At 54.1% G+C, this 15,666-nt stretch overlaps 1 protein-coding gene across 4 annotated transcripts in view; it reads right to left on the minus strand.

Annotated features, from left to right (window-relative positions):
- Window positions 1-1,253: 1,253 nt before the first annotated feature.
- The window catches only part of LOC141161279 (uncharacterized), a 51,249-nt gene continuing 36,836 nt past the window's right edge, over window positions 1,254-15,666 (minus strand). For 3 of the 4 annotated variants that reach the window (XM_073646081.1, XM_073646079.1, XM_073646077.1), the window contains exons 2-12: window positions 11,872-12,139; window positions 10,935-11,126; window positions 10,719-10,741; window positions 9,903-9,935; window positions 4,416-4,469; window positions 3,856-3,936; window positions 3,299-3,376; window positions 3,136-3,219; window positions 2,966-3,028; window positions 1,682-1,768; window positions 1,254-1,530 (exon numbers count right to left, since the gene is read on the minus strand). In XM_073646081.1, the coding sequence (XP_073502182.1) occupies window positions 1,465-1,530; window positions 1,682-1,768; window positions 2,966-3,028; window positions 3,136-3,219; window positions 3,299-3,376; window positions 3,856-3,936; window positions 4,416-4,469; window positions 9,903-9,935; window positions 10,719-10,741; window positions 10,935-11,126; window positions 11,872-12,130 (1,020 nt within the window). In that variant the 5' untranslated portion in view covers window positions 12,131-12,139 and the 3' untranslated portion in view covers window positions 1,254-1,464. The remainder of the gene's footprint in view (window positions 1,531-1,681; window positions 1,769-2,965; window positions 3,029-3,135; window positions 3,220-3,298; window positions 3,377-3,855; window positions 3,937-4,415; window positions 4,470-9,902; window positions 9,936-10,718; window positions 10,742-10,934; window positions 11,127-11,871; window positions 12,140-15,666) is intronic. The other variant, XM_073646078.1, reaches the window with a different exon arrangement.

Below are 15,666 nucleotides of genomic sequence, written 5' to 3' on the forward strand. Positions count from 1 at the left end.
GGTCACTTCCTGTCTGTCAGTGATTGCGGCGGGTCGCTTCCTGTCTGTCAGTGATTGCGGTAAGTCACTTCCTGTCTGTCACTGATTGCGATGGGTCACTTCTTGCGTGTCAGTGATTGCGATGGGTCACTTACTGTGTCAGTGATTGCGGTGGGTCACTTCCTGTGTCAGTGATTGCAATGGGTCACTTCCTGTCTGTCACCGATTGCAATGGGTCACTTCCTGTCTGTCACTGATTGCAATGGGTCACTTCCTGTCTGTCACTGATTGCAATGGGTCACTTCCTGTCTGTCACTGATTGCGATGGGTCACTTCCTGTCTGTCACTGATTGCGATGGGTCACTTCTTGTGTGTCAGTGATTGCGGCAGGTCACTTCCTGTCTGTCAGTGATTGTGGCGGGTCACTTCCTGTCTGTCAGTGATTGTGGTGGGTCACTTCCTGTCTGTCAGTGATTGCGATGGGTCACTTCCTTTCTGTCAGTGATTGCGGCGGGTCACTTCCTGCGTGTCAGTGATTGTGGAGGGTCATTTCTTGCCAGTGATAGCAGCGGGTCACTTCCTGTCTGTCAGTGATTGCGATGGGTCACTTCCTGTCTGTCAGTGATTGTGGAGGGTCACTTCCTGTCTGTCAGTGATTGTGGTGGGTCACTTCCTGTCTGTCAGTGATTGTGGTGGGTCACTTCCTGTCTGTCAGTGATTGCGGTGGGTCACTTCCTGTCTGTCAGTGATTGTGGTGGGTCACTTCCTGTCTGTCAGTGATTGCGGTGGGTCACTTCCTGTCTGTCAGTGATTGCGGTGGGTCACTTCCTGTCTGTCAGTGATTGCGATGGGTCACTTCCTGTCTGTCAGTGATTGCGATGGGTCACTTCCTGTCTGTCAGTGATTGCGATGGGTCACTTCCTGTCTGTCAGTGATTGCGATGGGTCACTTCCTGTCTGTCAGTGATTGCGATGGGTCACTTCCTGTCTGTCAGTGATTGTGGTGGGTCACTTCCTGTCTGTCAGTGATTGTGGTGGGTCACTTCCTGTCTGTCAGTGATTGTGGTGGGTCACTTCCTGTCTGTCAGTGATTGTGGTGGGTCACTTCCTGTCTGCCAGTGATTGTGGAGGGTTACTTCCTGTCTGTCAGTGATTGTGGGGGGTTACTTCCTGTTTGTCAGTGATTGTGGCGGGTCATTTCCTGTCTGTCAGTGATTGCGTAATCTTTCTTACACAACGCTCCGCGTATCCACACGACGCCTCCAGGAGATCCTCTGACATCATTTCTGAATTTATTGATTTTGTGGAATTACAGGGAGGAGAAGTTTCTGGGCTACAAAATAAAAGCTGAAATGTAATAATAACAAACGGCGGCTCTGAGCTCAGACGGGAACTTCCGGAGGTGGAGGAGGCGTCAGCGAAGAGCGGCACTATCATCACGCGATCGGCAGTGCTGCCGCCCATCGCCTGCTCGTCTTATCGGATATTAAATGCCTTCAGCTGCCAGGATCGCCGGGGAGCGGACGGCAAAGGAAGAAATCTCCTGTAAAGTCTGGAATAAGAGATTCACCATCAGGACAATGTAACGAAATCACGGAAACATTGACCGAGAGGAGACGGTCACCAGGATCGGGGGATCGGGGGGACTGAGAAATGAGCACCCCTATACATCCAGTATATCTGTATACATTTCCTATACTCACAGTTTCCACATGTGACGGCCACCACCACATCTTCCAGAATGTCACCATCATCGGCCCGTATGGTATCAGTCTCCAGATCAGTCCACTCTACGAGAAGACGGAGACAATGTAGACGAGCAGACACAGAGATGACTACGTGACCACAAGGATATGCAATAGAGACTCTTCAATGGTTACTCCCCATCTACAAAACTACCTAAATGTTATAGAACCCCCAAAATGTTATAAAACCACAATTAGGTGTGTAGAAAGTAAAGAAAACCAGAATGTGGTGATCTGGAAATCTCTTCTCACCATCTTTTATCACACAGATCAGACGTTGGACATTTCTCCTTATCATCTGATCAACTTAATACATTTAGAAATTGAAAGCAGCGACGAGTCTCAAAAAATGTTGGGACAAGGATAGCAAAAAGGCTGGAAAGGTAAGAGGTTCTACTGAATAACAGCTGGAAGGTCAGTTTTCTATTAAATCGCACGACTGTGTATAAAAAAGAGCATGTGAGAAAGGCAGAGTCTCCCAGAAGCAAAGATGGTCAGAGGTCACCACTCAGGCAATCTAAAAATTGTGCAAAAAAATGTTCCGTAAAAATTGCAAAGGCTTTGAATATCCACAGAAAATAAAATCATTGAAAGATTCAGAGAAATCCATGAGCACAAGGTCGATATTGGATACTTGTGATCTCCAGGTTCCACAGGAGAAGAGTTCGGGTGATGAACCGGCAAACGGCAGTCCAGACCTTCCACCAATAGAGACATTTGGTGCATTATGAAAGATTTGGCAAAGACTCCGGACTGTGGATCAACGAGAATCCAACATACGAAAAGAAGGGGACAATATGCCTCTCCCAAAACTCCAGCGATTGTCTCCTCACCTCCCCAACGTTTACAGCAAAGAGGAGGGAATGCTCAACGAGGCTGGACATGGCACAGGCACAATGGTGGACCTAGCCCGGCTAAGATGGTGGAAACAGCCCTGGCACAATGGTAGACACGACCCCGGGCACAATGGTAGACACTGCCCTGGCACAATGGTGGACATGGCCCGGGAACGATGGTGGAAATAGCCCTGGCACAATGGTAGACACGACCCCTGGCACAATGGTGGACATGGCCCGGGTACGATGGTGGAAACAGCCCTGGCACAATGGTAGACACTGCCCTGGCACAATGGTGGACATGGCCCGGGTACGATGGTGGAAACAGCCCTGGCACAATGGTAGACATGACCCCGGGCACAATGGTGGACATGATGTATAGATAGATATATAGAAGTCTACTTACTGACTGTCTCCTGGGCAGGAAATATCTGTAGCAGGATATAATCCACAGCACGCTGCCGGTCACCTAGGAGTCAATGTAAGGTCCCCGTCATGTCAGATACAGAGAAACACTGCAGCAGATAGTGACAGAGGACGACGCTGACGTGTGCACAGTATAATGGCGTCACTCACATTGGGAGCGCTGGGTCGGCGGCACGTGTCATAGATGGAGATCCCAGCCATGGCGGAGGACAGGAGGAAGCATGCTCGGGAGCCCTGCAGCAGAACAAGTCATTACCAGCACGTGATATCATATTATCACCATTGTTACTGCAGGACGGTCACCAGTACTCACCAGTGGTATCACGGGCTTAGATACGGGGATACTGAGCACCCTCAATGTCACTGCCGTCCAGAGCACCAGGAGAAGACCCTGCCAGAAGAACAACCCAGTGTGATGGTGGAAGGCAGAGAATTACAGCCAGTCATAATAATGTCCCTCCCTGGCTTGTACCCCATAAGATGCTGCAGGAACTTACTATATTTGGTGCCCGGGACCCTGGGACGTAGATATAGGGGATGGTGAGGTTTCAGTAACACGTGGCCCTGGTGATTGCGGGGGCTCGATAGATTCGGGGTTCATGCACCTACAGATCCACCATGGGGACCAGTGGAGGAGCTATCATGGTCCTGGGTGGGCTACCATCCCCATCATATATGAGGGGCAGCCTCCTTCCTGTGGTGTCCGCACAGTGATGGAGGGACCATGATTTATGTATTTCCGTTCTGCTGATGATTGAGAGCGAGGAGGAGGAGACATGTGACACCCACTGAAAATTCTCACTTTTCCCCCTAATTTCTCCACATTTCCTGAATTAAACATAATTTCAGCTTCTTCTTATGATAACTTACATTTCTGGGGTTCAGGTCGTGGTATGTGTTATAGAGAGTGAGGAAGGATAGTGCCGATATCACAAACATCCTCGCTGGCCCCTGAAAACAGAGCAGTCACGTTACATACAGTATATACTAGGGGTGGTGTGTAGACTGAGCGCTCAGGTTACAGCCCCAATTCTGCTCCATCCTGGAGATGTGTGTCCTAGAGGGAGAACACAGTTAACCCCCAACCCCACAGCCAGGAGATCAGCCAATATTAGACCCTTGGTGCAGATATTGAGGGTCCAATGTCACCATGACTTTCCGTCATTTCATGGGGTCTCCTCGTTATAAGGAGGCCTGATGGATGTGTCATTTATTGGGGACCATTAATACATGTGAGAAATGAGGGAAGATGGTGTGCTAGGTCACTGGCCAGAGAGGTGCATGGACATGGATCATCCACAACACCATGGAAGAACCACCACCCCTGCGCCTCCGCATCAAACCTTACATACTGTCATAACTCTGAGACTCAGTCAGATCTAATATTCAGGATTAAGGAAAAGGGATCCCAATAAGCAATAAGCAGTGACCTCATGAGTACCGAACGGGCCCGTATTCCTAGGACGACCTTCTTCTTCTGGACCCTGCATGTTATCAAAAGAAGAAGGAGATTTAGTACTAAGAATATATATATATATATATATATATATATATATATATATATATATATATATATACAGTACAGACCAAAAGTTTGGACACACCTTCTCATTTAAAGATTTTTCTGTATTTTCATGACTATGAAAATTGTACATTCACACTGAAGGCATCAAAACTATGAATTAACACATGTGGAATGATATACTTAACAAAAAAGTGTGAAACAACTGAAAATATGTCTTATATTCTAGGTTCTTCACAGTAGCCACCTTTTGCTTTGATGACTGCTTTGCACACTTGGCATTCTCTTGATGAGCTTCAAGAGGTAGTCACCGGAAATGGTCTTCCAACAATCTTGAAGGAGTTCCCAGAGATGCTTAGCACTTGTTGGCCCTTTTGCCTTCACTCTGCGGTCCAGCTCACCCCAAACCATCTCGATTGGGTTCAGGTCTGGTGACTGTGGAGGCCAGGTCATCTGGCGTAGCACCCCATCACTCTCCGTCTTGGTCAAATAGCCCTTACACAGCCTGGAGGTGTGTTTGGGGTCATTGCCCTGTTGAAAAATAAATGATGGTCCAACTAAACGCAAAACGGATGGTATAGCATGCCGCTGCAAGATGCTGTGGTAGCCATGCTGGTTCAGTATGCCTTCAATTTTGAATAAATCCCCAACAGTGTCACCAGCAAAGCACCCCCACACCATCACACCTCCTCCTCCATGCTTCACGGTGGGAACCAGGCATGTAGAGTCCATCCGTTCACCTTTTCTGCGTCGCACAAAGACACGGTGGTTGGAACCAAAGATCTCAAATTTGGACTCATCAGACCAAAGCACAGATTTCCACTGGTCTAATGTCCATTCCTTGTGTTCTATAGCCCAAACAAGTCTCTTCTGCTTGTTGCCTGTCCTTAGCAGTGGTTTCCTAGCAGCTATTTTACCATGAAGGCCTGCTGCACAAAGTCTCCTCTTAACAGTTGCTAAAGAGATGTGTCTGCTGCTAGAACTCTGTGTGGCATTGACCTGGTCTCTAATCTGAGCTGCTGTTAACCTGCGATTTCTGAGGCTGGTGACTCAGATAAACTTGTCCTCAGAAGCAGAGGTGACTCTTGGTCTTCCTTTCCTGGGGCGGTCCTCATGTGAGCCAGTTTCTTTGTAGCGCTTGATGGTTTTTGCAACTGCACTTGGGGAAACTTGCAAAGTTTTCCCAATTTTGCACTGACTGGCCGTCATTTCTTAAAGTAATGATGGGCACTCGTTTTTCTTTACTTAGCTGCTTTTTTCTTGCCATAATACAAATTCTAACAGTCTATTCAGTAGGACTATCAGCTGTGTATCCACCAGACTTCTGCACAACACAACTGATGGTCCCAACCCCATTTATAAGGCAAGAAATCCCACTTATTAAACCTGACAGGGCACACCTGTGAAGTGAAAACCATTTCCGGTGACTACCTCTTGAAGCTCATCAAGAGAATGCCAAGAGTGCGCAAAGCAGTCATCAAAGCAAAAGGTGGCTACTTTGAAGACCCTAGAATATAAGACATATTTTCAGTTGTTTCACACTTTTTTGTTAAGTATATAATTCCACATGTGGTAATTCATAGTTTTGATGCCTTCAGTGTGAATGTACAATTTTCATAGTCATGAAAATACAGAAAAATCTTTAAATGAGAAGGTGTGTCCAAACTTTTGGTCTGTACTGTATATATATATATATATATATATATATATATATATATATATATATGAGACACGAGCAGGCAGACAAGGAGAGCAGAAAGGGAAAGAAAGTGCGGGGGAAGGGTCTGTGCACACTGCGGGGCAGAAGTGACGGAGGACCACCACAGCAGAATGTGGCTGTAACTATATGGTCCAGATATAAGCTTCTACTCTAATGATCTCTCATTCTGAAGGTAAACGGGACAAAGAGTTCAGAGGACCAACATCTGGTCCCAGGGGTCCACCAAACGAGGAGAGAAAATCATCAGTTGGGGTCAATGTAGAGTCATTAGCAGAGACTATAATAATGTAAGCAACATCATTCATCACCATCATCATCAGGACCACTGCACAGCTAGTGGCCCCTCCCAGACAGAGGAGCGCTGCAGAACTAGAGGCTCCTTCCAGATAGAGGAGCGCTGCAGAGCTAGTGGCCCCTCCCAGACAGAGGAGCGCTGCAGAACTAGAGGCTCCTTCCACATAGAGGAGCGCTGCAGAGCTAGTGGCCCCTCCCAGACAGAGGAGCGCTGCAGAACTAGAGGCTCCTTCCACATAGAGGAGCGCTGCAGAGCTAGTGGCCCCTCCCAGACAGAGGAGCGCTGCAGAACTAGAGGCTCCTTCCACATAGAGGAGCGCTGCAGAGCTAGAGGCCCCTCCCAGACAGAGGAGCGCTGCAGAGCTAGAGGCCCCTCACAGACAGAGGAGTGCTGCAGAGCTAGAGGTTCCTTCCAGATAGAGGAGCGCTGCAGAGCTAGTGGCCCCTCCCAGACAGAGGAGCGCTGCAGAGCTAGAGGCCCCTCCCAGATAGAGGAGCGCTGCAGAGCTAGAGGCCCCTCCCAGACAGAGGAGCGCTGCAGAGCTAGAGGCCCCTCCCAGACAGAGGAGCGCTGCAGAGCTAGAGGCCCCTCCCAGATAGAGGAGAGCTGCAGAGCTAGAGGCCCCTCCCAGATAGAGGAGCGCTGCAGAGCTAGAGGCCCCTCCCAGATAGAGGAGCGCTGCAGAGCTAGAGGCACCTCCCAGATAGAGGAGAACTGCAGAGCTAGAGGCCCCTCCCAGATAGAGGAGAACTGCAGAGCTAGAGGCACCTCCCAGATAGAGGAGAGCTGCAGAGCTAGAGGCCCCTCCCAGATAGAGGAGAGCTGCAGAGCTAGAGGCCCCTCCCAGATAGAGGAGCGCTGCAGAGCTAGAGGCCCCTCCCAGACAGAGGAGCGCTGCAGAGCTAGAGGCCCCTCCCAGACAGAGGAGCGCTGCAGAGCTAGAGGCCTCTCCCAGATAGAGGAGCGCTGCAGAGCTAGAGGCCCCTCCCAGATAGAGGAGCGCTGCAGAGCTAGTGGCCCCTCCCAGACAGAGGAGCGCTGCAGAACTAGAGGCTCCTTCCACATAGAGGAGCGCTGCAGAGCTAGAGGCCCCTCCCAGACAGAGGAGCGCTGCAGAGCTAGAGGCCCCTCCCAGATAGAGGAGCGCTGCAGAGCTAGAGGCCCCTCCCAGATAGAGGAGCGCTGCAGAGCTAGAGGCCCCTCCCAGACAGAGGAGCGCTGCAGAGCTAGAGGCCCCTCCCAGATAGAGGAGCGCTGCAGAGCTAGAGGCCCCTCCCAGATAGAGGAGCGCTGCAGAGCTAGAGGCCCCTCCCAGATAGAGGAGCGCTGCAGAGCTAGAGGCACCTCCCAGATAGAGGAGAACTGCAGAGCTAGAGGCCCCTCCCAGATAGAGGAGAACTGCAGAGCTAGAGGCACCTCCCAGATAGAGGAGAGCTGCAGAGCTAGAGGCCCCTCCCAGATAGAGGAGCGCTGCAGAGCTAGAGGCCCCTCCCAGATAGAGGAGAACTGCAGAGCTAGAGGCCCCTCCCAGACAGAGGAGCGCTGCAGAGCTAGAGGCCCCTCCCAGACAGAGGAGCGCTGCAGAGCTAGAGGCCCCTCCCAGACAGAGGAGCGCTGCAGAGCTAGAGGCCCCTCCCAGATAGAGGAGAGCTGCAGAGCTAGAGGCCCCTCCCAGATAGAGGAGCGCTGCAGAGCTAGAGGCCCCTCCCAGATAGAGGAGCACTGCAGAGCTAGAGGCACCTCCCAGATAGAGGAGAACTGCAGAGCTAGAGGCCCCTGCCAGATAGAGGAGAACTGCAGAGCTAGAGGCACCTCCCAGATAGAGGAGAGCTGCAGAGCTAGAGGCCCCTCCCAGATAGAGGAGAGCTGCAGAGCTAGAGGCCCCTCCCAGATAGAGGAGCGCTGCAGAGCTAGAGGCCCCTCCCAGACAGAGGAGCGCTGCAGAGCTAGAGGCCCCTCCCAGACAGAGGAGCGCTGCAGAGCTAGAGGCCTCTCCCAGATAGAGGAGCGCTGCAGAGCTAGAGGCCCCTCCCAGATAGAGGAGCGCTGCAGAGCTAGTGGCCCCTCCCAGACAGAGGAGCGCTGCAGAACTAGAGGCTCCTTCCACATAGAGGAGCGCTGCAGAGCTAGAGGCCCCTCCCAGACAGAGGAGCGCTGCAGAGCTAGAGGCCCCTCCCAGATAGAGGAGCGCTGCAGAGCTAGAGGCCCCTCCCAGATAGAGGAGCGCTGCAGAGCTAGAGGCCCCTCCCAGACAGAGGAGCGCTGCAGAGCTAGAGGCCCCTCCCAGATAGAGGAGAGCTGCAGAGCTAGAGGCCCCTCCCAGATAGAGGAGCGCTGCAGAGCTAGAGGCCCCTCCCAGATAGAGGAGCGCTGCAGAGCTAGAGGCACCTCCCAGATAGAGGAGAACTGCAGAGCTAGAGGCCCCTCCCAGATAGAGGAGAACTGCAGAGCTAGAGGCACCTCCCAGATAGAGGAGAGCTGCAGAGCTAGAGGCCCCTCCCAGATAGAGGAGCGCTGCAGAGCTAGAGGCCCCTCCCAGACAGAGGAGAACTGCAGAGCTAGAGGCCCCTCCCAGATAGAGGAGAACTGCAGAGCTAGAGGCCCCTCCCAGATAGAGGAGAACTGCAGAGCTAGAGGCCCCTCCCAGACAGAGGAGCGCTGCAGAGCTAGAGGCCCCTCCCAGATAGAGGAGCGCTGCAGACCTAGAGGCCCCTCCCAGATAGAGGAGCGCTGCAGAGCTAGAGGCCCCTCCCAGATAGAGGAGAACTGCAGAGCTAGAGGCCCCTCCCAGATAGAGGAGAACTGCAGAGCTAGAGGCCCCTCCCAGACAGAGGAGAGCTGCAGAGCTAGAGGCCCCTCCCAGATAGAGGAGCGCTGCAGAGCTAGAGGCCCCTCCCAGATAGAGGAGTGCTGCAGAGCTAGAGGCCCCTCCCAGACAGAGGAGCGCTGCAGAGCTAGAGGCCCCTCCCAGACAGAGGAGCGCTGCAGAGCTAGAGGCCCCTCCCAGATAGAGGAGCGCTGCAGAGCTAGAGGCCCCTCCCAGATAGAGGAGCGCTGCAGAGCTAGAGGCCCCTCCCAGACAGAGGAGCGCTGCAGAGCTAGAGGCCCCTCCCAGACAGAGGAGCGCTGCAGAGCTAGAGGCCCCTCCCAGATAGAGGAGCGCTGCAGAGCTAGAGGCCCCTCCCAGATAGAGGAGCGCTGCAGAGCTAGAGGCCCCTCCCAGATAGAGGAGCGCTGCAGAACTATTGACCCCTCCAAATTCTCAACATTATCTTTGTGCAATGATCCTTTTGTCGCATCTTTATTCATTACACACAATATTACAATATTTCAAATTTAATGAATGGTTGAAAGTGTAGATTTTATAAGAGACCACTCACTGGCAAGGAGATAGTGACAGGGGAGGCATCATCCTGAAAATAGGAGAAAATATTAAGATTTAAAGCTCATCAATAATAACAGAAGAAATATCTCCTTCCTGCTCCTGCAGATCTGGGTCAGACATTTCTCCTACAGATCTGGCCTTCACTTCCTGTTCCTGCACAGTTTCTCTCTCTTCCTGTTCCTGCACAGTCTCTCTCTCTTCCTGTTCCTGCACAGTCTCTCTCTTCCTGTTCCTGCACAGCCTCTCTCTTCCTGTTCCTGCACAGTCTCTCTCTCTTCCTGTTCCTGCACAGTCTCTCTCTCTCTTCCTGTTCCTGCACAGCCTCTCTCTTCCTGTTCCTGCACAGTCTCTCTCTCTTCCTGTTCCTGCACAGTCTCTCTCTCTTCCTGTTCCTGCACAGTCTCTCTCTCTTCCTGTTCCTGCACAGTCTCTCTCTTCCTGTTCCTGCACAGTCTCTCTCTTCCTGTTCCTGCACAGACTCTCTCTTCCTGTTCCTGCACAGACTCTCTCTCTTCCTGTTCCTGCACAGTCTCTCTCTCTTCCTGTTCCTGCACAGTCTCTCTCTCTTCCTGTGCCTGCTGAGTGGGCGTGGTCATCATGATGTCAGAGCTGTGCTGTTTGCACTGAGCCAATGATGTCTCCTCGTACTGCCCCGCCCACCACAGAATGTGTCTCACTGTACAGGAGTCTGATTGAGAAAGAGAAGCTGCAGCTTCATCCCCCCTCCCTCCCCAATGTCTTATATTCACTGTTTAGTTCTAGAAACAGCTTTATACTAATATAACAGGGGTGATGTGTGATTAGTACTCACCTCTATGGGCGACGGCCTCACACCTGTAATAAGAGAGGACGTGATCAATACATGTATCATGATAACCCTCTATTAGACCACCCACACATCTCACTGATACCACCGGGTACATGGTCCATAACAAGCACCTATAGTATATTACCAGGTCATTATCTTTACTGATATATAATGTGTAAGAGGTTGTCAGTCCCGCCTTCCGCTAGATCAGTAACCTACTGTTAGCGATGACGCTTTTAATATTTCCCATTTTGCGTCGGAGCAGTCTATGATTCGTCTTCTCTTCGGTGGTGAACAGGAAGATCTCTTGGGTCCGGATCCTCAGACTGTGCTGATGCGTCAGGATCCGATCCTTCGCCACGTCGCTGCTGTCATCCAGGTCATCAATAACGACGATCAGCCGCTCTTTACCTATAATATACAGGGGCAGAGGGTCGGAGTCAGCTTCAGAATAGACCCAGTAATGGTCCCAATAATGGACCCAGTAATGGTCCCAATAATGGACCCAATAATGGACCCAATAATGGACCCAATAATGGACCCAGTAATGGACCTAATAATGGACCCAATAATGGACCTAATAATGGACCCAATAATGGACCCAGAAATGGACCTTATAATGGACCCAATATTGGACCCAATAATAGACCCAGTAATGGACCCAGTAATGGACCCAATAATGGACCCAATAATGGACCCAGAAATGGACCCAATATTGGACCCAGAAATGGACCCAATAATGGACCCAATAATGGACCCAGAAATGGACCCAATAATGGACCCAGAAATGGACCCAGAAATGGACCCAATATTGGACCCAATAATAGATGCTCGGGATGTCCGTCATGTACAGTGGGGGGAGTGGATGGGTGGTCTCCTGTCTATATCTAATTTCTGGTATGACAGTTAGTGCAGAGGACTGTGCTGCAGTACCACACACAGCCTGCAGACAGTTGAGGCACTGTGTAAGGGTGAAAGCAGCCATGTTATTCTCCTCTTATAACAAGAACCGTTGAGGAGTTTTCTGAAACTCATCCTGACCCCGGAGCACAGAAGAATATTATTTCTGGACTTCCTCCACCATAGGGGTGACCTGGTAAGAAGCCCCCCCCTCTGTGCACACTGGACATTACCCTGGAAGTCGCCATGCTCTTACCCAGCACCTCGAATATGGACTTCACTTCATCATCATACAAGGAGTCAGTGACGTCGGTGATGTTGACTCTCCCGCGGTTTCGGGAGTGGTAGAGGATTGCGAAAAAACATCTGTAGATCTGATCACAGAAGGCGCCAGAGTTACTGTTGGTGATGGTGAATGCAGACACCGTCCACTCTTCTCTCAGGCCGTCCAGCAACCATCTATATTCAACCTCTCCAGATCGAGAAAATATCTGCACAGTCTGCCGGCCTACCATGATGTTTTGCTGAATATCAAAACAAAAAAAAAATACAAGGAAAGTGTCAGTCTTTACTGCAAATTTAGCATTTTATTCACAGGTACAGGCAACTCCCAGATAGAGGAGAGCTGCAGAGCTAGAGGCCCCTCCCAGACAGAGGAGCGCTGCAGAGCTAGAGGCCCCTCCCAGACAGAGGAGAGCTGCAGAGCTAGAGGCCCCTCCCAGACAGAGGAGCGCTGCAGAGCTAGAGGCCCCTCCCAGACAGAGGAGCGCTGCAGAGCTAGAGGCCCCTCCCAGACAGAGGAGCGCTGCAGAGCTAGAGGCCCCTCCCAGACAGAGGAGCGCTGCAGAGCTAGAGGCCCCTCCCAGACAGAGGAGCGCTGCAGAGCTAGAGGCCCCTCCCAGACAGAGGAGAACTGCAGAGCTAGAGGCCCCTCCCAGACAGAGGAGCGCTGCAGAGCTAGAGGCCCCTCCCAGATAGAGGAGCGCTGCAGAGCTAGAGGCCCCTCCCAGACAGAGGAGCGCTGCAGAGCTAGAGGCCCCTCCCAGACAGAGGAGAGCTGCAGAGCTAGAGGCCCCTCCCAGACAGAGGAGCGCTGCAGAGCTAGAGGCCCCTCCCAGACAGAGGAGCGCTGCAGAGCTAGAGGCCCCTCCCAGACAGAGGAGCGCTGCAGAGCTAGAGGCCCCTCCCAGACAGAGGAGAGCTGCAGAGCTAGAGGCCCCTCCCAGACAGAGGAGCGCTGCAGAGCTAGAGGCCCCTCCCAGACAGAGGAGAGCTGCAGAGTTAGAGGCCCCTCCCAGACAGAGGAGCGCTGCAGAGCTAGAGGCCCCTCCCAGACAGAGGAGCGCTGCAGAGCTAGAGGCCCCTCCCAGACAGAGGAGCGCTGCAGAGCTAGAGGCCCCTCCCAGACAGAGGAGCGCTGCAGAGCTAGAGGCCCCTCCCAGACAGAGGAGCGCTGCAGAGCTAGAGGCCCCTCCCAGACAGAGGAGCGCTGCAGAGCTAGAGGCCCCTCCCAGACAGAGGAGAACTGCAGAGCTAGAGGCCCCTCCCAGACAGAGGAGCGCTGCAGAGCTAGAGGCCCCTCCCAGATAGAGGAGCGCTGCAGAGCTAGAGGCCCCTCCCAGACAGAGGAGCGCTGCAGAGCTAGAGGCCCCTCCCAGACAGAGGAGAGCTGCAGAGCTAGAGGCCCCTCCCAGACAGAGGAGCGCTGCAGAGCTAGAGGCCCCTCCCAGACAGAGGAGCGCTGCAGAGCTAGAGGCCCCTCCCAGACAGAGGAGCGCTGCAGAGCTAGAGGCCCCTCCCAGACAGAGGAGCGCTGCAGAGCTAGAGGCCCCTCCCAGACAGAGGAGCGCTGCAGAGCTAGAGGCCCCTCCCAGACAGAGGAGCGCTGCAGAGCTAGAGGCCCCTCCCAGACAGAGGAGCGCTGCAGAGCTAGAGGCCCCTCCCAGACAAAGGAGCGCTGCAGAGCTAGAGGCCTCTCCCAGATAGAAGAGCACTACAGAGCTAGAGGCCCCTCCCAGACAGAGGAGCGCTGCAGAGCTAGAGGCCCCTCCCAGACAGAGGAGCGCTGCAGAGCTAGAGGCCCCTCCCAGACAGAGGAGCGCTGCAGAGCTAGAGGCCCCTCCCAGACAGAGGAGAACTGCAGAGCTAGAGGCCCCTCCCAGACAGAGGAGCGCTGCAGAGCTAGAGGCCCCTCCCAGATAGAGGAGCGCTGCAGAGCTAGAGGCCCCTCCCAGACAGAGGAGCGCTGCAGAGCTAGAGGCCCCTCCCAGACAGAGGAGAGCTGCAGAGCTAGAGGCCCCTCCCAGACAGAGGAGCGCTGCAGAGCTAGAGGCCCCTCCCAGACAGAGGAGCGCTGCAGAGCTAGAGGCCCCTCCCAGACAGAGGAGCGCTGCAGAGCTAGAGGCCCCTCCCAGACAGAGGAGAGCTGCAGAGCTAGAGGCCCCTCCCAGACAGAGGAGCGCTGCAGAGCTAGAGGCCCCTCCCAGACAGAGGAGAGCTGCAGAGTTAGAGGCCCCTCCCAGACAGAGGAGCGCTGCAGAGCTAGAGGCCCCTCCCAGACAGAGGAGCGCTGCAGAGCTAGAGGCCCCTCCCAGACAGAGGAGCGCTGCAGAGCTAGAGGCCCCTCCCAGACAGAGGAGCGCTGCAGAGCTAGAGGCCCCTCCCAGACAGAGGAGCGCTGCAGAGCTAGAGGCCCCTCCCAGACAGAGGAGCGCTGCAGAGCTAGAGGCCCCTCCCAGACAGAGGAGAACTGCAGAGCTAGAGGCCCCTCCCAGACAGAGGAGCGCTGCAGAGCTAGAGGCCCCTCCCAGATAGAGGAGCGCTGCAGAGCTAGAGGCCCCTCCCAGACAGAGGAGCGCTGCAGAGCTAGAGGCCCCTCCCAGACAGAGGAGAGCTGCAGAGCTAGAGGCCCCTCCCAGACAGAGGAGCGCTGCAGAGCTAGAGGCCCCTCCCAGACAGAGGAGCGCTGCAGAGCTAGAGGCCCCTCCCAGACAGAGGAGCGCTGCAGAGCTAGAGGCCCCTCCCAGACAGAGGAGCGCTGCAGAGCTAGAGGCCCCTCCCAGACAGAGGAGCGCTGCAGAGCTAGAGGCCCCTCCCAGACAGAGGAGCGCTGCAGAGCTAGAGGCCCCTCCCAGACAGAGGAGCGCTGCAGAGCTAGAGGCCCCTCCCAGACAAAGGAGCGCTGCAGAGCTAGAGGCCTCTCCCAGATAGAAGAGCACTACAGAGCTAGAGGCTCCTCCCAGACAGGAGCGCTGCAGAGCTAGAGGCCCCTCCCAGACAGAGGAGCGCTGCAGAGCTAGAGGCCCCTCCCAGACAGAGGAGCACTGCAGAGCTAGAGGCCCCTCCCAGACAGAGGAGCGCTGCAGAGCTAGAGGCCCCTCCCAGACAGAGGAGCGCTGCAGAGCTAGAGGCCTCTCCCAGATAGAAGAGCACTACAGAGCTAGAGGCTCCTCCCAGACAGGAGCGCTGCAGAGCTAGAGGCCCCTCCCAGACAGAGGAGCGCTGCAGAGCTAGAGGCCCCTCCCAGACAGAGGAGCACTGCAGAGCTAGAGGCCCCTCCCAGACAGAGGAGCGCTGCAGAGCTAGAGGCCCCTCCCAGACAGAGGAGAGCTGCAGAGCTAGAGGCCCCTCCCAGATAGAAGAGCGCTGCAGAGCTAGTGGCCCCTCCCAGACAGAGGAGAACTGCAGAGCTAGAGGCCCCTCCCAGACAGAGGAGCGCTGCAGAGCTAGAGGCCCCTCCCAGACAGAGGAGCGCTGCAGAGCTAGAGGCCCCTCCCAGACAGAGGAGCGCTGCAGAGCTAGAGGCCCCTCCCAGACAGAGGAGCGCTGCAGAGCTAGAGGCCCCCCCCAGATAGAGGAGAACTGCAGAGCTAGAGGCCCCTCCCAGACAGAGGAGAGCTGCAGAGCTAGAGGCCCCCCCAGATAGAGGAGGGCTGCAGAGCTAGAGGCCCCTCACAGACAGAGGAGCGCTGCAGAGCTAGAAGCCCCTCCTAGATAGAGGAGCGCTGCAGAGCTAGAGGCCCCTCCCAGATAGAGGAGCGCTGCAGAGCTA

Source organism: Phyllobates terribilis, unplaced genomic scaffold (genome assembly GCF_046119375.1).
Source record: "Phyllobates terribilis strain yellow unplaced genomic scaffold, ASM4611937v1 Scaffold_9__5_contigs__length_417890890, whole genome shotgun sequence".
NCBI classification, from domain to species: Eukaryota; Metazoa; Chordata; class Amphibia; order Anura; family Dendrobatidae; genus Phyllobates; species Phyllobates terribilis.